The following is a 23855-nucleotide window of genomic DNA, read 5'->3' as shown; positions in this document are numbered from 1 at the left end:
TGGCTGCAGGTAATGAACAATTTAGTAGGCATGTATGAAGGACAAGTTGGTTCTTCCAACCTAATTCTGCATTAAAGTAATCATCAGTCTCTTTTCCCCTTTTTTCTTCCCTGGCTTTCCAGATGAGAGAGTAACTGTCTTCACCATGAGCCAGTAAGGGCATTGCAGCCACTCAACTTAAGGGGACCAGGAATACAGATAACAACAAAACCCAGACCAGCTTGTTTCTGTGGCAATTACTCAAGTGTCACTTAATTCAGAATGAAGTGTACTGCAAATATGGGGAAGAGTTAAAACAGCCTGCACCAACCCCCTGAAACTCTTGTAGAAAAGCAATGGGATTTTTTTTTCCCTAAAAAAGCTCCATTTGTTCCTTCTCCCTCCACTGCCCCGAGGTCTTGCAAACATAGTGCTTTTGCAGCAAGGTAAAACCAGTAAGGGAAACTTTGCTTTCATGTCAAGTTCAATGGAACACATAAAGACTGAAAATCATGCATATTTGATTCCCCTTCTAAGTTCTTGCTTTGGTAAACTAAGATAATTACTGACTATTGTTAAGGAGCACACAGCAAAGCTGTGCTGGCATGCCACTGCACCATGGCGGCAGCTGAGGACCTGGAGACCTGCCTATGTGGGGAAGTCACCCTATAGTAAACACTTTGCTGCTCTGCAGCAACTTTGAGCTCACTGGGCTCTTGAAGGCCCTAACGCAGGTTTGGCACATGCAGTTCTACCTGCAGAGTCAGTTAGGAACAGCTAAGGGTGCTGTGTAAGTCTTACTGTCTTCCTTCCCGCCAACCACAAGCCCCAGGCCACCCTCCAGGTCAGCATCTCCCTGAGGCCCTCTCAGATGAAAGAAGGCTAGAGGGCATGGAGCTGGAAGCTTGCCTCGTCATGCCCAGGGACTTAAGCAATTATGGTGGTGGTATAGTGTCATTACCAGGCAGTCGCTCTCCCGAGGACCTGTGCACCCCGCAGCACACTGGTTGTGACAGCAGTCGCTGGGCACCTTTCCCCGGCACCGGCCAGAGCACTGCTGGGCACAGATGACTTTTGTTACTGGAAGACACAAGCGAAAAGGAAAAACATCATGAACGAAGAATGTTTAAGCTGTACTTGCTGCAGTGAGATGAAGAAATATGGAGAAAAGGATCTATCAGGATTTGTGCTAGGTTTTCCTCATGGGATGCATATTCTCCCCTCACAGAAGGCCAGAGCTTGGGAGGGGTGAGAGCTGGTGTGGGTGGTGGTGAGAAGGGGTTCTGCTCAGCCTGTAATTATCTTGGCTCTCATGAGGTGCTAAGCAGTTTGGTCCCAGCCGGCATACCATGTCCTGCTTAGAAAGAGCATCCAGGTCCCTGTGGCATCCATGCCTAAACAAAAAAACCCCTCTGTGGAGTCATCGCATTTTACAAATGGGCAATAGAGCAGGATCTGTTTCCATTTTAGAGAAAATCTGCTGTCATTTGTGCTAGCTTTGGGAAAAAAAAACACAACAGGAGAACTGCCAGGACTCTGTACTATAACAGGAAACCGTGCATCGTTGGTGTGGTGCTAGGGTGCCTTCAGTGCACTAAAAATATTTCTGAAATATGCAGAGAGAGGGGAGACCCACTTAGGAAACCAATTTCATATGTACATTGTATTATTTTTCTTTAGGCTTCAATTACTTGTCCAAATTTTATCTTCATTACTCAATCCCCACAGGGTTTGCACCAGTGCAGCAACACGTAGGAAGAACTGGCCCTGATTCAGCTTTTTGCAGGCAAGCAAAAAATGGCCTGCCACATTTCAGTGAGAACTGGGAAATTGTCTCCATTTGAATATCAAAGCAGAGAAAATTATAATCAGAACAACTAAAAAAAAAAAAAAAAAAAAAAAAAAAAATTCAGAAATTAATGGTCAGCATGTGTTTGTACCAGAAACCCCAAATGGGATAATGGGATTGTTTGCTCTCTACAAAAGAATTATCGATCCACAGACCCTGGCGTTAGAGGTCGGAGAAACCTGATGGTTAATCCAGTGCATTACAGCACCCTGAGAATGTCGGCTGTGCACTACAGGAGCTGCTACTAACTTCACAGTTGTCACAAATGAGTTACACTATCATCAGGAATTCCTGTAAGTCCAAACCAGATGGTTGCCAATTAACAGAAAATTATTGGGGAGATGCAGCCTGCTACGGGGTACAAAATAGTGATTCTTTTTCAAATCGTATTTCCTATCTTTTTTCACTTTTTTTTTTACACTTTTGTATCCAAATTGTATTATTTAATTTATCTTGTAGGCCTGTAAGCAAGATACATTTTCAAGGAAACAGATTATTTTCATTGTGCGCATTAGGTGCTCTGATAGCAACTCCTCCATCCAATTAGAAACAGGGAATAAAAGGCACATTGTTCTACACGAACAGCATTTTGATATAATTTTTTTCTTAAGCATCAGCAGGGGAGTAAAACAGCTCGTCACTTTGATAGCTATTGACTCGAGCTTCCTGCTGGAAGCATATATCATGGCAAACGTTTATATTTCGTACAGAATATCTCACATTCGTTGAGGGAGAACGATATGTATCACCCTAAACTTTCCCACATATGGAAATATGGGATACATTTTCAGTTGGCCAGATTCTTAAATGTCTCGAGAGGAGAGCCAGAGCCTGTAAGCGGTTTCATTTTATGCACTCCTAGTCATCCCTCCCGAAGCCAGCAAGAGTATGTAAATGCTGGAGGCTCACAGAGCTGAGACCTGAGGTTTTGCAGCTGTGCTGCCTCAGAGCCGGGAAGGACTTTGTCTGCGCAGCCACTGTCCCACCTCAAGAGCAGTTCAAGGCATGAGCCAAACTGCAGAACTGACTGAAAAATAACCCTAAAGCTTATACTAAATGAAAAAAAGCTGTATGTTCATTTTTCCTTAAGCTCTAGAAGCTGTACAGATATGGCCTGATACTTGCAAGCAAGAAACTTAGATTTAGGTAATTATTTGAAATGGAAAAACAAAGGTAGGGTGTTTCTTTCATTTGTGCTATGTCTAGATCAGCAGGCTTTCCACTAAACTTTATACAAAACAAGCAAGTAAGAGTCAGAAACAGTGCATTTCCCTACTTATTAGAGAAAAAAAAGGAAATAATGAAGTATCAAAACAAATTAAGATGGGCTTCCTCCTCAGATTTTACTTTGGGAGAAAAAAAGCCTTGCAAAATCTCAAGCACTTACAATTGGATGTTTCTGTTGCTTAACATCAGGCAAGTATCCCACCTACAAATTTTACAGTAAAGCACAGGCAATCAAACGAAACAACCGCACAATGCCAAACATCTCCATTTACAAACTATGCATTTTCCCAGAGCGTTCCAAAGGTCCTGCAAGTACAGTGTGCGGTGTGTTTACCCACATGAAGGTGACTTCTTTTGTGTTTACAAAAGAAACCTACAGGGATTTCAAAAAGATGAATTTAAACCAGCAAAAATCAGCTTATGCTGTTGCTTCTAAAAGTAGAAATTAATCCAACTGGCCTGCAGAATGGCTCTGCGGGAAACAGCAAGACGGCAGGCAATTCACCACAATGCTATTTTGTTCTCTATTACACGGTAAAATAACCTACAGAATAAATGTTCTCAGTTGCAGATGGGAGAAAGCTGTGGGCGAGAGACAAAAGCTTTTAACGCAGGAGACAGCGGAAGTCTTTTCCCTCTGGGCGAACAATACATCTGCAGGGAAACCCAGGCCCGAGTCAAAACACCTTGAGGTTTCCCCTCCCCTCAGAAATGGAGGTACTCGGAGGGAGTGGACACAGCCATCCTCCCTGTGACTGCAGTACTGCAGAGTGGGAAGCAGGCAATGTCTCTCTGTGGTGTGCTTCAAGGAGCCCCAGAGTAGCAGGATGCAGAGAAGGACAAGTGTGAAACGTCACTAATTCGTGCTTGACAGGTTAGCTTTTTGGTAGATCGACATTTAGTATGTTGGAGCATACAAGGTACTTCTTAATTATTCTGCAGACTTACATGTCTGGCAGTTCTGTTCGCCAGGGCCCCAGCAGTGGTCTTCTGTGCAGTTTGGATGGCATTTGGGACCTAAAACATGAGAGCAGAGTATTATAAACATGGACGACAACAACAACATCATGTGAGTTGCAGAAAACAAAGACTCGAGCTTTCCTTCGTGATAAATCCCAGGACGAAGCACCTATACACCAGTGTTCAAAAATGTTGAGAACTGGACCTTAACTCCTTCTCCTTTGCTCACCTCTGGTTTTCTATGTGTAGCTCTCCACACCTCTGAGCAAGTGAGCACAACGCCCAGCCAGTCTAACTTACGAAAGAGGTATATTTTTCCCAGGAACAGGAACCTCAGCTACTGCCCGGCTGGCCCTTCTCCTGGAGTTTGCACGCAACGGCAAGTCACTGCCGGGTTGCAGCCAGGCATGTGCCAGCTGCTTGCTACAGGCCACATGTAAATTAATGCTTCTGAACAACGCAGTCCTAAAAGGAAAACAAACCCAACTGGATTCACAGGCAACTGCCAGCTACTCCAACCACAAAGTAATTTGACTTGTCTGCTTCGCACCCTCCTCCAGCCCTCTGCCAAAAGTACTCCTCAGTGCAGGATTATGTAGCAGATGGACGATAGATGGAAAGGCAGCAGGATGGATGGACACCCTGCCTGAATGTCAAGGTTTAGTGCCAGGCTCTTTTCCATCCCTCCCTCCTTACTCCTTTCTTTCTTCTTCTTTCTCTTAATGACAAGCAAATTCCCAGAGAAACAACTTATATTAGATTACGGAACAGTTATTAAAACCATAAATGGCTGTCTAAGCAGATTAATCTGGAAATCACTACATTTAATAGGCATTTCCTATTAGAATGACTCTTCCCACGTGACTCTCCCTCCCCCCGCCACTGCCCAACAAATAGCTGAACGAGTGCCAAGACGTGTCCAAGGGTTGATTGATTTGGTGTGGGACCAAAGAACTCTTTTTTTTTTTCCCTTTTTTTTTTCTCTAAAGTTGAAATGTTAAAGGTTAACATTTCTGTTGTGTTTATAGCCAAACTCCTGCGCTGACTTGTATAGTTTGCAACTCCTTGATTACGCGACAGCTCTGCAGAGAAGTATGTCAACACAGAAGTTGGCTATCAGCTCTCAGGCAATTACGCAACTGGAAAAAGATAAAGAAAATATGTTTTCCCGCCAATTTGTAGTGCCAGAAACTAAATGCTCAGAAATGAAAATAAACTCTCCTTTCTGTGAAATGACTGGGGATTTTGCAAGGAACTCATAAGGCTGAGGGATTACACTGAGCCTGCTCTAAGCATACGCTACGCAAACTTTTAAATATACACTCATCTCCCTGCTGAGCTAAAGCATCAGATTTGTCTGCCTGCTTATCATGAATTTTCAAGGATGATCTGGGCAGCCTAAACCACCATTTTTACTGCATTTAACTTAGGCCTTAGTGCTAAAAAGGCTTCAAGTCCCACAATAACTCCACAAAGGCACCCATAGAGCCTTTTTAGACTTATACTGCAAACAGAAGAAAGCTGGAAAGCAAATGAGTGCACATTATTCTCAGCTATCTTTGAAGAACACATGGGTAGGATACTGTCTGAAACCAAGCAAAGGTTTCCAAAGAACTTGGCTGAGCTACGAGTTAAGGATCGAACCACCACGGCAAATTACATCTGAGGCCTGCGGTGAAGAAATGGAACAAAACTTGGTGGCCCTGCCTGCAGATATGGATAGACCTGAAAACCACTGCACAGAAGATGGAATGTTCATTCTTCTTTCTGTAGGCATGCATAGCAATTTTGATATGTTAATACTCACAAGAAGAAAGGTTGCTTGCATATTCGAGCACTGTGAGAGGCTTCTTGCTTGTGTCAATGATATCATTCCAGAGAACGGTGTCCATGTTGCACAGTTTGGGATTGTTGCTGATTTTAACACCTCCATTGAGAATTTCTGCCATGGAAAGGAAAAAAAAAATCAGTAAGGGAAGCAAACTGCCCAAGTCTCCTGTCTCTGATCCTAAAGAAAGGGAAATAAAACATGTAACTTTTTGCCTCAGTCACACCATGCTGACAGAAAAAGATAATCTGCACAGCACCAGCACTCCTGAAGGCACAACTGAAACCAGGCTTAGACCTACAGGTTCTGGAGAGTCAGCTGCTGTTGGATGCCACTAAGATGCCACTACATGTGGCTTTCTGCCTAGGCCTGCCTCCAGAGGCCACTGCACTCAGCAGAAATGGCACCACTGGTGTGCAAAGCCAGAGATCATCGTCTAGAAACTGTGTAAGACCCTAATGCAGGTACCACCAGCTCCCACTGGAGTTTAACAGAAAACACCGACGTGTATACACTAGAATCAAATAATGCAAAATAACAAGTAGATACTTCTTTGCCATGTTGGAGGAGACAAATATATCTCACCACCCTGCTGATGCTTTGGATTTTTCTGGATCTTTCTTCAATGGGAAATCGTGAACTTTCTTAATCTTTTGAATAAGGTTGGCTATCAGGAAAGCAATTGGAAAACTGGGAAACTAAATACTGATCCTTGCTTTTAAAAGCAGGATTTGATGGCACGTAACTCTGAGAGGAGATCTTCAATCAGATCTGGATACCAATAATCTAACAGTTGAAGTTTGCTTTACAGGTGGCTCCACTGCTTGCTCTCTTCTCACCTGACAGCCGTTTCATTGGCAGCTCTCGGAGTCCCTGGGTTTTATTCATGTGGTAATTGGATAAAACTGCCAGGGCATACGAGTTGTCATACAGCACGTTGCCTCGGATGATCTGGAGATTTTCTAGGGGAATGACGTCCACCATGTTAAGTGCGATGAGCACGTAGCCTGCAACCTCCTGTATTGTCTGAGAGAACAGAAGAAACAAGGTGCTTAATCCCCCCAATACACCATCTTTCAATTTTAAGCAATGACGAACCACTTAAGCTCATTAAAAACAAATAAATCCAAGAACAAGAAGGGACTATGTGGTAAACTTTGCTGTCTAAGCAGGTATAAACTGACCCTCAGATCAGCTACCAGGGGGTCATACCAAAGGTCTGGCTTACCCCCTGTTCTGTCCCCATGCCAGGACAAGTAGGGCTACCTAGGGTATGCAGGACAACAGGGCAAGCACGTATGATATGGAAACTAATACCTGCCCAGCTTTCAAACACTGGCAGCACAGACATGCCATCTGACTGAGACTTTTATATTCTCCTCTCTGTGCCCCTTCAGTGCTTAGCAGAGGGGAAGATGAGATAACCTTCTCCCTCTTAAGTAGTAAGTAGTTACAGGACAAAACGTAACCTTGGATCTAGTTTAATATCTCCCTTGTACTGTGAAATGCATGCATTCTATCTCCTACAAAAATCCCTATTGAAAAACCCTCAGGCTATCACTTAGACTATTTTCCTGTTTTATGAAAGACTACCAGTGAGTTTTCAAGAGACCTGCTATGTGTCTGGGAACACTGAGCTCCACGGTCAAGTTGTGCTTGGGAAACAAAAATGGCTATACCATCATGTTCGTAAACTGTATGTCTGAACCATCTCTTTCTGATGTTCTTGCTTGTTACTCTAATTAAATGCTTTTTTCCCCTTTCTTTGTTCCCTGAGAAGAAAAGCTTACACAAAGAGATTGCTTCTCTCCACCCAGAGGAATGACCTGTTCATTCAGAGATATCATACAAGAGCTTTTGATACTAGACATACAATTACTTAAAAAAAAGTTGTTTGTCTCCTGCCTCTTTCCTTGAAAACCTCCTAATCTGATAACCAGGCATGCAAAATGCAATGCATTTAAAATACCTCCTTTTTAACGAAATAATATCCTACAGTGTGACAGTATTGCCACTGGCGGCAGCTTGGCAGCAAGTGAGCAGAGCTGTACCCCTTGCCCAGCCTCTGCTGGTAGAGAACCTGGGTCCCCATAGCAGACGCTCCTCCTCCACATGCCATAGCCACATTGTAACATCCATCCCATGTCTCTTCCCCTCTCAGCTTGCCATGGTCGCTCATCCATTTGTGCACAAAGTGAATGTTGAGATGGGAGTAGCCCTTATGCCAACCGCAGAGGATTATCCTAAAGATCACTCAAAGTGTCCACTTGAGAAGCAATTGCGCAGGACCTGCTTTGGGGTGCAGGCGCTGGACCCCTTTCCCATGCACTCACCATGCATGGGAAAGGGGTCGCAGTTTGGAGGGCAAGGTAAAGGCCTCCACACTTCAAAACCTGCAATCAGTGGGTTGCCACTCACTTTCCACTTTGCTTTGCCCAACAGCAACACAAAGCCTTTTGACCTCTGAGGAGTGAGGCAATGGGTAAGGTTGTAATAATATTTATAAATAATAAGAAACCCATCTGCATGGCAGCCAGCACAGGTTGGCAGGTGCTTTCTCAAAGTATCTAATTTAGTATAGTAAGGTTGAGTGTATCCTGCAACCTACATGTATGCCAAGACTGTGAACTGTGATTTCTCTGACATTAGCTAGCCATGGCTTTGGATCACCATAGAATTTTATAGGTAGCTGATCCTTTGTGCTTAAAATAATGCAGTAAGATTCCTTTAGGAGGGAAGGCCACATTGGCCAAGAACACTAACCTTCAGGAAAGAGAGGTCACGATTGTGCTCTACGTATGTAATCTCCAGGTTGCTGAGTACCACCTCGCAGTTGTTGTACATCCTCTGCAGGCTGGTGAAATGGTCTTCCACATGTCCCAGCTGGGTCAGCTTGTTATTTGTCCCTTGACAAACTGTGGAGGAAAGAAGAAAACTTCATGAAGGAAAGCAAGAATTAGTACAGGGTAAAGACTTGTTGCCCACCTAGGTTTATAAGCACCACAGTAAGTGAAGCATCAGCACAGATTGACAAGAAACATGAATGTTCTCTGACATGAATCATCATCTCAACATCTCTGAGTTATGCTAATACAGAGGAAAGGAGAATGACACAGAAGGCAACAGGGTAAAAAACTTCACAACACTTTCCAGATGGAAAACTTCAGCCCAACTTTGCTCTTCAGAGGGAACAAAAGGAGGCAGTTACCTCATTGTTACTATAGTGCAACACCAGCCTGACCTCACAAGACACTGAAAGAATTCCATTCTTTTAACTTGGAGAAAATAATAAATGAAATTGTATATCTGTAGAGCCCTAATTCCTAGAAGCATCAGTCAGAAACTGGAACACCATTGTGTGGTGTGCTGTAAAGCAAATAACAAAGACTCTTGACAAAGCTGGAAATAAGTCTTGGAGCCCATAAGACAACACCTGTCGAAGATCTACTGAAAAATTGATCTTTTATTAGGAGGAGAAATAACAAACACTGATAAAAACACTTGGCAATCATCAAAACCATTTGCTGAACTTGTGTTACTTCTCAGTACAGTATTCACCATTAAGGAGCTTCAGCGATAAGAGATTAAATGCTCTTCCTCCAAGTTTAAGGTTCCTCAGTTACTTCTCATTATGCATCTAGACAAACATAATGGTGTTTGGAATCAGAATGGCAACTGCTAGTAAAGGGGGGCAGTTTAGCAGAGGCTGTGATTACACCATCTAGCAGCTTGTTACTACATGAGCTTCAAGTATCGAAGCTTTTTACATTTACCTTGAAACTCTGTCAAGACATTTCTAAGCAGGATTCTCTGTTCCAGTTTCAAGCTTAACTGTTCCAATGTGTTCATGCTTAAAATCTGCATTTGCTGCCTTCTGCCTCAAGTATGATGACTACAAATCACCACTCAGAATCACAGGAGGGATTTTATTCTGTGGAGTGGTTGCATTTTGAAGGCAGAAAGTTAGAAATACTGTCATATGCTAGTCTGCCCTGGAAAATGTGGTGGTGTTGGGGATGGGGTTGAAGCAGTTTTGAACTGATTGGAAAAGTTAGAGTCCTCCCAGAGGTCATCTTAAATTTTAAGCAATGTCATCTTCCAACCAATTCAAAAGACAGTAATAAAAGATTCACAGTCCCGCTCAGAGCCACCAAGATGATTAAGGGAGTGGAACACCTTCCTTATGAGGACAGGCTTATGGAGCAGGGCCTCTTAGCTTGGAGGAGACTGAGGGATGACCTTATTAATGTCTATCAATAGATAAAGGGCAAGAGTCAGGAGGACAGAGCCAGGATCTTCTCAGTGATGGTCAGTGATAGGACAAGGGGCAACAGGTGCAAGCTGGAGCATAGGAATTTCCATGTGAATATAAGGAGAAACGTTTTCACTGTGAGAGTGACAGCACTGGAACAGACTGCCCAGGGAGGTTGTGGAGTCTCCTTCTCTGGAGACATTCAAAACCCACCTGGATGTGTTCCTGTGTGATTTAGTCTGGGTGACCCAGCTCTGGCAGGGGTGTTGGACTAGATGATCTTTCGAGGTCCCTTCCAACTCCTAACATTCTGTGATTCTGTAATTCAAAACCTCAGCTCAGATGCTCAGTTTAGGCATCTCAGCTCTGATCTTTAAATTGGTGTGACTTTTGAAATACACTCAAATACAAGGCAGGAGCAGGTCCAGTTTAGACTGCTCAAACAAATGAAGACATGTTGGTTTTCAGCATCCACAAATGGCCTGATGCTCTTGCTCCAACTCCAGTGTTAACAGCAAAGATCTTCCCTGGTATTCAAGGCAGGCCCTATGCAGAAGCTGCAGTATTTAATGCTACATCTGAACCGAAGGAAGAGCGGAAGGAGGAGCCTTCTCTGGCAGCATCCTCCTCGCTACCTGTTGGATTATACAATAATACAGTCCAGCTCACTTGAAACAAGACCTAGGAGAGACTGCACACATTTGAATGTGCTTCATTTGGGATCAGACAAGAGTTGGAGCTCTGAACTTGGCTCAGCTACCTTGAGAAACACAGACTTCTTCACTGCTTACTATGTCATGCTGACGTAGCAGGCAGACGGCATGGTTACTCTTGTGCTTCTCCCTCTCCCTTGGGGCTGCTCAGTGAACCATGCCAAAGAATTGACCTGAGAAACAAATAATGGAGAACAATAAATAAATAAATGGACAGAGGCTATTTTTAGCTCAGGACAGCTCACTGATTTGGTTCACCATGGTGCCCCATGAACTGCTGCACTGAAAGCAGCTCCCAAGACAGCAATGACGCAGAAGGGCAAACAGTCAAGAGAAGGATCTTGCCAGCTTGTGAAGTGGCAGAGCATTTCCCCTATGAGGAAAGGCTGAGTGAGCTGGGACTGTTCAGCCTAGAGAAAAGAAGACTGAGGGGGGACCTTATTAATGTTTATAAATATCTTAAGTATGGGATGCAGGGGGAAATAACCAACCCTTTTTCAGTGGTCTGTGGAGACAGGACAAGGGGCAATGGCTGCAAGTTGGAGCACAGGAAGTTCCGCACCAACATGCGGAAGAACTTTTTCACAGTGAGGGTGACAGAGCCCTGGCACAGGCTGCCCAGGGAGGTGGTGGAGTCTCCTTCTCTGGAGATATTCAAGACCCGTCTGGATGCCTCTCTGTGCAATACGAGCTGGCGAGCTGCTTTGGCAGGGGGGTTGGACCCAATGATCTCTCCAGGTCCCTTCCAACCCCTGTGATTCTATGATTCTATGTAACAAGCTCCAAATCAGCGTCAGGTTAGTGCTTCAGTATCTACTTTATTCCCCTGTCCTGTGAGCAGAGAGCACTTTGATGCCTCTATACCAAAGCTGTCATAAGCCACATACTAAAGGACTTCTCCCCTCCATCAGGCTCATCTCATCCTCTATGCAGTAAACAGAAGTAGTTAGGTAAGATCCAGAGAGCAAATGAAAATGTTAAGATCCTAACATTACATGGGTAACCTCGGTCAGGCCACGCTACAGGAGCTTTCCCCCTCATGCACAACTTTTTGTTTGCTCTAAGAGATACAAGGCCAAATCTTTGTTTGCTGCAAAGAGATGTAAGTACATCCAAAAAGTGAACTTTATCACAGCAGTATTTGCCAAACAAGAACCTGGGTCATAAACAGTATGTGCTGAGCAAATAAAACCCAAATCAAACAAAACAAGCTAAATGTCTGCCACAGTATTACTGAACTCAGGTAAAGGTGCTGAATAATTTTTGAACTACATCATTTGGAAAGGAAAAGAAAATGGCCTGCTTGCATCTGATGAATAATACCATTCCTGTAATGCCTTTGCTTATGAAAATGTGTTCTGAAAAGATCCATGCTATAATTATCTGTATATAATACTACAGTGTGAATGCCATTCTGGCCAGAGGCAAAAGCACAGACAATGCAGTGCCTACCTCGCTCCAGAGAGTTTCAAGTGGGACGTGCATGGTTGAGTGGATGGATTATATTTTGATTTAACCTCTGTTGAGCATGACCTATTTGCCCTCCAAAGGACAAATTTTGATGCCACATACATTGATTATATGATTTTGTTTCAATGTGTAGCAAAGCCAGCACTATGTTGCCACTTACACATGGTTGCAGCGAATTTCAGCCATAAAGGAAAAAAAAAAAAACCAAACCACAAAACAAGTAAGTTTTTTCGCCCAGATGAAAATCAGGGTGAGAAAGAACATCCCTGCTCAGTAGAAAAGCCAAGACCCAGAACTGAACTTCAGGGCACGGGCTGATCCCCAAAAGACGAAAGCTTTGCTCTTATCTGTGATGTTAATATAATGAAAGCACAGCCAGTCTGGAAAGTTGTGACACAGAGAGGATGTCCCAGGAGGCTGCTGTCTGCAGCAGTGCTGAGAGTAGGACTGCCTGCTGGTAGCACGGCGCTGGCCTGGCCTAGCCTGGGCAACCCGCTGGACCCCAAAAGCCCCAGCCACAACCCCTGAGACATGGAGGCAGCCTGCAGGGTGGCAGCATGGGATACCACTGCAAAGTGTCTTATTTTTATATGATGTCGCTCTTAGCAACTAATGACTTCTGAAATGCCAAAGTAATGTTGGTTGTGAATGAGTTACGCTATTACCTCAAAAGACAGCCTTAAAAAAAGGCAGATTTGGTTGAAATAAGCCAAAATGTATAAGACAGCAGCAATCAAAGAGATGAATAAAGAGGCACACTGTACTGGCAGATGCAATCTTGCTGAATTTTAGTGCTTATGAAAAGTGCAGGGTTGGCTGCCCTGGATACTATAATCCCTTCTGTCCCCATATATACTTGCTCCCCTTCTCTGCCTGAAACTTGGCCTTAAAGGGGTATTTCTAGATGATGCAAATGGATTCACCCTCTGCAACCTTCTGGTCCTTGGCCTTTTTTGTTTCTTGTGTAGCCCAAAGAAATGGAATAAACCCAAAACATTTCCTCAGTGCCATTTTCGATGAGTGATAGTAGGGAGACAGAATATATCCATCCAGCCGCAATGCTAAGCAACTGTATTCTCCCAAATCCATACAAGCTCAGATTAAACAAAGTGGTCCCTGCAGCAATTGCCCTGATACAAATGAAATCTGTTTTCTTCTTCTCCCCAGAAAATCTGATTACTGAAGTCTCAAATCCTGTCATGCGTATTTGTTCCCAGACTTGAGGAAAACCCTGGAGAATGCTTTGAAACCAAATCATCACCAATCCCCAGATCATCAGCTGTTTCTGTCCATGTTTAGCCTGTGTTAGTCTCCCCGCAGCTCTGACAGGCACATCAAAATATTAACTCACAAAGGCAATTTCAGACATGCAAGTCCATTTCCATGCTTCATGTATCACTTAGAACTCTATATGCCCTGGCATAATAAATTTATATACTTTTCCTGCATGTATTCCAGCCATTATTGATAATAACAGAAAGCCTGCAGACAAGAGATTCTTGTTTAATCTGCCAATGCATTTAGAAATATTCCTCTCTCCCCATTCATTGGCAGGAATTTCACCTTTATTTTTTTTTTTAGTTATTTCATGGAAGAGCAGTACCTTCCTGGGCACTTCATCCAGGTACAAAGCTGCCAATGAAGGCCAGAGTGGGAGACAATGGCACTTGGTGTTCTACCATTAGTGTTGCAACACAACCAACTCCTCTTAATCAGAGTATGGGGAAAAAATCCCTTTCAAGTGATCTGGAATAATTTTTGTAAGAAATACTGTTCCACATGGGTCTGTATGGGCACTCATACCATCCCCAAACACTGCCCCTTGCACCACATGGGTTAGCCCATGCCCTGCACATACATGCTCATCCCTAAGAGAAAAATTGTTTCCCCCTTATGAGGGCTGCCACTGATCTTCATCATCTAATGGAGCCTCAAATGAGGATCTTTGTGTCATTCAAGCACAAATCTGTATATCAGTTATAAGGGCAGGTTCTGTGTGTCAGGTATTTTTATTTACTGACCTCAAAGAATTCCCTTACAGATATCAAACAGATCCATGTATCTTACTGTAAAACCAGAAAAGTGATACTAGTACTGTCAAATGATAAAAATAATGGCATTTAAACTTACAAGGAAGTACTAGAGCAGACTGGACATCTGTCATCATGACTAACCTAATTTCTGATAGAAAGAACCAAGCAATACTTTCCCTAAAGAAAACTGCATATGGAATGTTGAAGGTTGAGAAAAGAAAGAGACATTTCTTTACATGTGACTAGCCATTTAAACAAAACCACTTCATACACTAACCAGTTCCTCAACGCTAGCCAGACATGTGATGGAGAAATTTTGGTATTACTGAGTTCAATCTGTTCTACATACTAAGAATTTCATGAAAGTCCACATGGTCCAAAAAGAAAAACAAATCTCCCATGCTGGGCTATGGGAAGTTACAAAAAAGGAAAAGAAAAAACAGGTGAGGAGTACAAACAGTGCTCAGACGCAGGCAGATGTTTCCCCCTGAGAACAGTAGTTAAAATGCAAGTGACATCTAAAAAGTCCATTTCCAGCTTAACAACAGCAGCATTCGGGCACTGGCGATGCTGCTGCAGAAGAGAGCAATTTTTTGTACATTTTCAAATACCTTAATTTAAAACATTATGAAAAGTAGCCTCGCGTATCGGCAATGAGTCCCTCCTCAAACAGCATGGTTTAGAGTAGCACAGCGCTTTAACAAATACTCAGGTGGAAACTGTAGTAGCAAAAGTGAAGTAAAAATGACGCTATAGTGGAGGAAAAGAATACACCTTAAGGGAGAGCTTGGTTTCTTATTTCTATTTACTTGACAAAAGTAACTTCTCCACCTAAATCTAATTCTAAGTTTCCGTTGCTTTGGTTAGGAGCCCAACTGCTGGCAAGCACCCTCACCTGAAAGAATAAACAATCATAAACTAAACAACTTGCTGCTGAATGAAGACCTCTCCAAAGTCAGAATATTTCTGACAACAAGGGATTCAGCCTTACTAATTCCCTAGGGTGCTTTTTTCCTCTCCCAATATCATTTAGTAATATATCTATTTTTCTTCTCCGTTGCCATTATTTAATTCAGCATGTATCTTCATTAATCCTCCAGATTAAGGCCAGACCAGGATGTGCTGAAATCAGTCTTTCCACTGGCTTCAATGTGAGCTGGATGGGGGATTAAATTCTTCTCTTGCTGCCACCGATATAAATTTGGAGCAATTACAAGGACAGGGTGGGCTAGTCCAGAGTTTAAGCTTTCCCTTCTGAGTGCTTAGGATGCAACTGTGGGAGGGATACTGATAGTTTCTGTAAATAACAGCAGAATTTCAAATAAATGGGAATTATCATCTTGCAATTTTCTACAGCTTGGGAAAAGGTTTTGATTTCTAGAAGTGAATAACAGACTGTAATCTTTAGAGGGGGTGTTTCTAGCAGGGCACTGAAAAATAGCCCTGTTTTAGATCAGTTTTCTTCTGATGGCTTTGCCTGTGGTCTTTAAGAAGACATCAAATCACTGCTAAGGATGTCTGCATCACTGGGGTTCTGAATATTAAAACACAGGCACCTGCACAGGCTGGTTTGTATAATTTAGGAAAATAAGCCCTCTCAACATGTATTTGAAGTACAGCCAAGGACAAGGTCTTAACATCAAAGGCAGCAGAGCATGTAAAAAAACGGGGAGCTGGGATGCAATGGCACTGAGGAGGACTCGGGGGTAATAAGAGGTGACCAGCAGACCACCGGACCCAACAGAAAACTGGAGCCGTAGGGTGCATCAGCAGGAAAAAGCCGAGTGAGGGGAGGCAGGAGCTGGCATTAATCGCTGGCAGTGCACCAGCATGTCCAAGAGCAGCAGCCTCTGCACTAGAGGGCCCTCCCCTCCTGGCAAAGCGGGTGCTGTGGGGCAGAGTTCCCACTTCCAAAGGCACTGGGATGCTCTACTCAGGCTTCAACCCTTCCTCAAGCTTCATTTCAAGCCCATGTCCCCACTGCATGGCCAACGGCTACTGCAGTATGACTTTCCTGGGAGTTTTTCAGGCTACTGATTGAGAGTGATGGCTAGAAAGTCGAGCTCCCCAAGATGTCCTTACTAGCAGTTGGGGTGCTGCTGTTGGACTGTTCCTCTCACTAGCACCCTTTGGAGAGACTGCTACAAATGACACTGAGAGCTTGTGTGGGACTTTGTCTGTTGAGCTGTTGTGCAAGGTTAATGGCCAGGCCTATCACAAGTGCCGTCACCACTAAACTCTAAGAATGAGCTGTTCCTAAGATTTATTACTGAGGAAAATCCCAGAATAAGGCAATCTCATATCTGTTGATGGCTATGCAAACTTGCACACAGATATATACACAAATGATAACAGTTTATAAATTTTATACATACCACTTAATACATTTTTTACAGAAAACCACACAGACACATTCCGCCCCTTTCTAACTGTATTAATAGAAACTCAACCACACTGTGTTACTGGAAATCACCATTGACTTTGAGGTCCACCCCCTAGAAGTTTCTCCGTGTGAACTTGATGGAGGAGGATGACAAGGTTGGCTGTACAAATCTATCACGATGGGCAAAGGGATGGGTTCATGCCATAGCTTGCCATTTCTAGGCCGGCAGTTCCCTACTTAGAGCAGAGCGACTGAAATTGGATGTTCTTAGGTTCAAAAGGCAGCTTTTCAAGCCAGAATGCCAGTTGCAGCTTAGGCATCTAAGTGGTGTAACACCACAGGGAGACAGCACCAGGTGTTGCAGAGAGGAATGAGACCTTGGAAACCACCATGGAGAAAATCAGGGAGTGGGGGAAAGGCAGAATTGGTGGTATATTGGTAACACTGGGTGGAAGTATTGCCATCCCACCTACACTGGGTCCTCCAAGAGGAAGCGTTGACCATGCCTATGTTTCTTGGTAGTGATCTTTCTGCTGTGCAAAACCCACATGTGGATCAAAGTAAGTTTGTCTTGTACTGTGGAAGACAACCCCAAGCAAGACCATGCAAGGGGAAAAAGACCCCAGTGTCAGACAAAGCAGGCTCCATGCACTCTGATGGTTTACCCCAAGTATGGGCACAGCAGGTAGGACAGCCTCTGGCTAACAGTCCCTGGCTGCAGCCCTCCAGCTTCACACACCCATAGCAAAAAGCCATCTACATCTGCTGGACAGAGCTCTGGAACAGAAGGGCCACCACACAGCCCCATCCACTCAAGGTTCAGGCTTGGAAAAACACAATGGTTCTTGGCATCCATGGTGAATTTTGTATTACTGTGTTAATGCAGCTGATGTAAATGGCCTGCATAGAGCACAGCAGCAAGGAGCCAAGAGACCTCTGACAACAGGCATGGCACACCGAGCCTTTAATCTGGTGAGATGTGTGGTAGGGGTGTGGTATCTCAAGATTTACAATGGGATATTTGAGAAAACAAGTGGACGACCACAGATACGTGAGCTTGTGCTCTGTGATCTAAAGAATTTACATTCTTCATTGTTGTTTGTTCTGGCAACATCTACAGAGCAGCAGGATTTTATAGCACACTAAAAAGAAACTGAAGATATGTGCCCAAGAAAATGTGTGACTGGTTTCTACTTACATCAGCACTGAATTGTTTAAAATTGTTTCAAAATGAGTTAATTTGAGAAAGGAGATTTAAAAGCTTTAAATGATGCCGTGAACATTTTGCCACATGGGATTTCTTAAGACACTGCAATTGCGTATTTTCATTTATGCCTTCCAATGAAAAGAAAGCACATGTTTTTATTTATATTAAATCAAGCATTATGTTGAAATAAGCTGTGATGCTCATACATGTGCTTCTGAATCCCTTGAGGTGTAAACTCCATGGGAGCACTCATGCACTGACTCAAAAAAGGGCAAGAGAAGCCACTTAGATCTGATTCCAAGCAGAAGACCGAAAGCTTGTTATTACAAATGTAACACATTCTTATACTTTTTATCAATAAATAAAGATCTACACATACACATATGGCTACACTGACAACTCTAGAAACTGTGATGTATCTGGAGAACTGCTGAAAACACAACAGCAACCGTGCAAGTTTTGTTCACTGCCTTGAATTACACATGCCCACCTCCACAATAACCACATCTACTTCTGCTCCTGGTTCTGCCCACTGAAGTCATGGCAAGAGTTGCCAGCAACTACTGTGGATACTGCATCAAGCCTCCAGGCCTGTACAGCATCACTGCATGATGCTTCCTCCAAAGCTGGTCCACAGAAGGGAACTGTAGCAAGTTCCATGCTCACACAGATTCAAGTTAGAAAGCTACAGAAAGAAAGATTTATGTCCCCAGATTCCCCCAGGGGACATCTTGTTCCCTTAGGAATGAGATTCTCTTCTCAAGTGAGGCTAACACAAGACAAAAGTTACAGACAGGACTGAGATAAACAATTATTGGTTGCTTCAAACAATAAGGGTACTGTTAAGTTATGTGTACTAATGTAGCAAACGTCCTGTCAACTAACTACAAAGAACAAGTAAAAGCCGATAAAAAGCCTTAAACACTCGTCTACAGCTTCATGGGAACGAAAGCGCCGCTTAAACACTTGCAGTAGGGCTTCCAGCAGAAATTTGGATATTTGCACATGTTCACAAGCAGGCAAGTTAATACACGCTGCTGGGTTTGAAAAGCCTCCAATACTATTTAAGTTTAAAAGGAATAGCTGAAGAGCATATTAAATGTAAATGAGCTCTGGATCACCTTCTGATCTTTATTTAAGCCCTGACTAAAACTCAGTAGAAAGACTGCTATTGAAACCAATGGGATCTGAACCAGGCTCTTATTTCACTTCATTTAACTGTGTGAAATTCAATAAATGAGGTAAATAGACTTTCTACCGCCCTTTTTTTTCTGGAAGGAGGGGAACTACAATTATATTTTGAAAGCACAGCTAAAAAGCCACAAAGTGATTTAAGAGCACCTGGGTAAGTTTTGAAGATGGAGCCCAATTTATCTTCAAAAGTCTGGGAAGAAAAAACATCAAATTGAGTCGTTGGTACTATAAATGTTGCATGTTACGGCAAGTGGACTGCCTTTAGAGTTGGTCTTATTTAGCAGTAGGGAATCTCAGCCACATTTAATGCCAGATTTTAGTTTCCCAAAGAAATGTAAACAAGTTTGAACATTTTAAAAAGTATCTGAAAAGCACAATTACACTGGCACACACTGTTCAAACTCCGTAGAAGCTCCCTCTCAGTCTCTGGCTTTGTAAGATTAACCTCAGCTGCACAAACTGAGCTTGAAGGTAAGCAGCTTGCCTCTCACTGTTTCACCCTCTTCAGCAGAGTGACTGTTCCATAGCTTAGTACTGAGCCCTGAAACCTCTGTTAGCGCTCTCAAAGTTGTACGTACCATTTGCACAGGTCCCAGAAAATGAGACAGTGGAGTTTATCTATTTTTTTCATTTATTTTTTAATTGCTTTTTTAAAATAGGGCCCAGGCACAGGTTTTATTTCTCTCTGATCTTGCCAAAATAGCCTTTCTGTGCCTCCTGCTTCCTTTCCCCAGGTCTTTAAAATAAACATTCCCAATTCCGAAGTATTGCAAAGTACATTGTAAAGGTCCATACATTCAATGGGCTGCTCAGAAGCCTGTAAAGCAACCGCTACTGAGGAAGACTCTTGAGGGCCCATTTATTTATCTCTGGTTTTGAAAACACCAATAAAAGAAACATATTAACGAAAAGGTTTTCCCTTCTGAAGAGAACAAAAGCATAGATTTGTCAAAAACTGAGACATGATCCTGCACCAGTCTCTTTAGGTCAAATTTATACTCAGAACTTGTGGCTGTTTAAAATCATCACAAAGATGACTGCAGCCACTAAATTTGATCTTGCCACTCTTTTGTCTCCAGAGTTTGAGGGACATTATCAACTTTATCTTCCTTGTGGACATGTTCTAAGCCACAAGGCTGGCGAAGGGCCATGCAGCTTTCTCAGACACTGAAAAGCCTACATGCAAATATGAAAAACGAGAAGATGACATTCAGCTAAGGATTAAAAAAAAATTTCCACCCTTACATAAATGCCACAAACCTGCTTTAGTGCATGCCACTCCCTGCAGAAAAAGTTGCCAGAAAGAAACCACTCCATCAGTTTAGTAAAAGGGGACAATCAACATCCCCTTTTATACAAAAAGCTGGGGGGTTTAGCTACAACCTAAGCTACAGCACAGAAGTCAAAATGTTATCTGTAGCAGTCATTTGGACTGTGCTTATCTTTGCCAAAGATGTTTTGAGGGGGGAAATGAAGACAGACACTTTTTATTACTGCAGCAGAATTCATGTAGAGACATGAAAGCTGACTGTAAAAATGATCTCATTCACTCCTGTTTCCATCTCCTCCTCCATACCAGTAACATCTCTTCTGCAAAAGATTGCACTCAACTATTTTGATGGATGGAGGGTTTTTTAATATGCTGGGTTTGGGGGTTGTTTTTAGTTCCACTCCCCCCCCCCCCCCCCCCCCCCCCGCCCCCGACTAGAAATAATCAACTTTTCTCCTTTACTGTATTTTGGAAACTTGCTGCTGTACATGAGTTTGGGTCCCTGGGCAGCAAAACAGTTGCCTACCCTCAAATAATGAGAAAGTAAAAGAGGGTGCACAAGCCCTGCTGCACCACCATCCTTCCCCTGTGTGCACCAGCAGTGTGCCAGGGAGCAACAGGATGACCGTAGTTCTCTCCTTCACAAAGTTGGAAGGGGTTTTTCTAGAAGATGGTCTAGAAGACAGAGGGGAACGGAGCTGGGAACATCCCAGGGTGAACTCCAGCACCAGAATTAGTACTGTGGAGTGTCTTGGCAGTGTTTATTGCAGGAGGACAGCCCCTGCTCATCTGCCCAGTTGTACACCACAGACACACTAACCACTCAAACACTGCGGGGATGCTTTCCACCACAGCTGCATCTGCTGGAGAAACCCACCATGCTCTGTGTCCCTGGCATTTCCTTGCCACTTTCTTTTTTTGTTCTTTTTGTTGTGAGAAGTTTCTTCAGTGGAGGAATTAAAATCACACTCTGGTATATTTCTGGTGCACCATGCAGAGGTGCCTGGCTTTTGACTAGCCTAATTTTTATGTGGAAATTCAAAGAAAGAAAGACTTGGTGGAGTAGCAAGCTGTGAAGAAATTAAAGGCAAGCAATGTTAAGATTTGAGATGCACCACTCCAAGAATTTGCATGCTTGAGTCTTTCAAGCTTTCAAAGAGTTTTACTGAGTGCTGAAAATATCAGAAAGAAAATTATGCAAGGCAGGCATACATGAACCTCAGCTGGAAAAAAAACCCCAAACATACTTAGTTTTCCACAACATGATGTTAACTTTGGACGGATCTAGCTTTGGCCATTGATCTAGCTTTGGCCATAGCTTCCCAGAAAGTTTCCAAAATTGCAACACAGTCACCTTCTGAGCAAACATACACGTCACCACACCAACTCTCCCACTCCATTGCAAAGTTGTTCCTGTGTTAAATAACTTCTGATAAGCCTTACTAAAACCAGAGCCGTCTTATCTGGGAAAAATGACACCTAGCAAGATTTTAAAGCCATAGGTCTGTTTAGCCGCCTTTGATGCATTTACCAGTCTCCCACTGCTATCTATGGAGGATCTGCAGCAGCTCTTGGGAGCCCAGTAAATCACCTAGCTGCAAGTGATGAAATACTACTACCAGCTCTGGAGAACAGAGCAGCTTTGTGTTTCAGCAGCTTTGTGTTGCCCTCGTCTTTAACCCCCTCCATCAAACTTGGAAAGAAATGCCCATCTTGAGCAAATCTGGATGTTTCTTTCCCAAAACTAGAACTAAAGTCTGCATTACAAAATTTAAGTGGATTTTCTCCATAGTAGGAATAGGGGTTTGGCCAGCAAATTAAATGGCATACAGTGGGAGGCTGACATCAGAACTGGCTTTCAAAAAACTCCTCTTTAAGATGGATGAATAAATACTGTTCAAGCAAGGATAGAAGTTCTGCCACTGAAAAGTAAAGTTTCCAAACCTGCTATGCCTTTGTGAAGGAAATTTCTGAAGTAATGAGAGGACAAAGTTTGCTGCAGACACCAAATTACTTTGTTGATATCATTGCAGCATTAAGGTATCAAGAGCCTGTCTCACTCCAGAATTACTTTGTGTACTTGCACTGGGCTGTAGTACCTAGAGGTAGTCTCCTCATAATTATGCAGGATATAAGACAGACTTAAAAATAATAGCTATAACACTAAAAAAAAAATAACAAAAAAAAAAAAAAAGAAAAAGATGGGCTTAAAAAAGACAGAAACCAGCTGCTGTTACGATACATTACAACCTCCCTCAGCTTACAGGCTCCCAAAAGGTTCTGGAACGGGAGCTGAGAATACCCATGGGAAAATGTAGTTTGTGATGTGAATATGTTACACAGCTATGGGATGTCTCTGCTGTCACCAGGTTTGCTTTTATGAGGCAGCCTCCGACAGAAAGATTTTGTGTTCTAGCTCTTGGATCTCATAACAGAGATTATTGAGTGCTTTTAGAGCTCTGCCAAAATATTTCCATTAAAAGTCTCAAAACAGTCTATGGAAAGTTTCTGTTACACTCTACTGAACTCTCCCAATGAATGGTAATGCAGTTCATCCTTGTGGGAAGAAGCTCTGGCACTGTGCATCCATTCCAGATAATGTGCTACTACTACAACCCAGAAAAGAAAATGTAGGCCCAATAGTAACTCCAGTGTGGTTTTTCAGGTGTTGCTCTTCTCTCCACACATTGGAGCTGACAGTTTGCATAGAGTCGTCCCACAACTCTTGCCACTGCACTTCGCATGCTGTGACTGCAAGATGCCATATCCTGTAATGCAGGACACTGGGATACAGAAAAGTACTGGTTTTCTGAAATCTCAGGGTTGAGGAAAAAAATCTTGGGAGGAAGAAATCCTAGCCAGAACTGTGGGGATGCTCATTAACAGAAACACAGTCTTAGCTGTTCCTAATAACGCATGTCTTTCAAGCATGTAAAATTATCTGCTCTTCTTTTTCCATTTAATTGCCTTTATCTCAAAATCTGGCTTTCCATCAGCAAGGTAAAAAACATTTTATGCTTGAAGAATAAAAAACTCATATGGTGGAAAATCTGCGTTGGCCTAGGTCAGTGACCACATACATATGATGTTGCTGAGCTTTTGACAGCAATACTGCCACTTCTGAAACTTCTACCTTACTCTATTCTTTCTGGTTTTAAACTCTTTTTTTAGACCAGACTTGGTTATAAGTAACCACACCCTATACCACAGAACTGGAAGGCCATCTCTTGATGGAAAGCTTTTCACCATGGTCAACATGTGAACACTTATGGAGACATAACAGGATTTCAAAACAAGTTAATACATATGCATATCCCTCAGAGCACTGGAAACTTAATTTTTTGCCTGAATTTTAGTAGAGGGATGTTACTAGGTCTCTTGGTTATTGCTGCAAAAGCGTAGTATGTCATTCATTTCAAGGTATCATTTAAACTGCTTCCTCACCAGTGATTTTAATAGAATAGTAGTTTGATAGAATGTTTTGGATTAG

General features: G+C 42.9%; 1 protein-coding gene across 1 annotated transcript in view; it reads right to left on the bottom strand.

Annotated features, from left to right (window-relative positions):
- Positions 1–23855, bottom strand: part of EGFR (epidermal growth factor receptor) — a gene marked incomplete at its 5' end in the record, with an annotated part of 159111 nt that overhangs the window by 36289 nt on the left and 98967 nt on the right. Inside the window, 5 exons of the mRNA XM_084280568.1 lie at positions 941–1059; positions 4004–4072; positions 5823–5957; positions 6683–6869; positions 8607–8758. Of these exons, the coding sequence (XP_084136694.1) occupies positions 941–1059; positions 4004–4072; positions 5823–5957; positions 6683–6869; positions 8607–8758 (662 nt within the window). The remainder of the gene's footprint in view (positions 1–940; positions 1060–4003; positions 4073–5822; positions 5958–6682; positions 6870–8606; positions 8759–23855) is intronic.

This window comes from Gallinula chloropus (genome assembly GCF_964237585.1).
Source record: "Gallinula chloropus genome assembly, chromosome: 2".
Classification (NCBI taxonomy): Eukaryota; Metazoa; Chordata; class Aves; order Gruiformes; family Rallidae; genus Gallinula; species Gallinula chloropus.
This window is presented reverse-complemented; position numbering and strand designations above follow the sequence as displayed.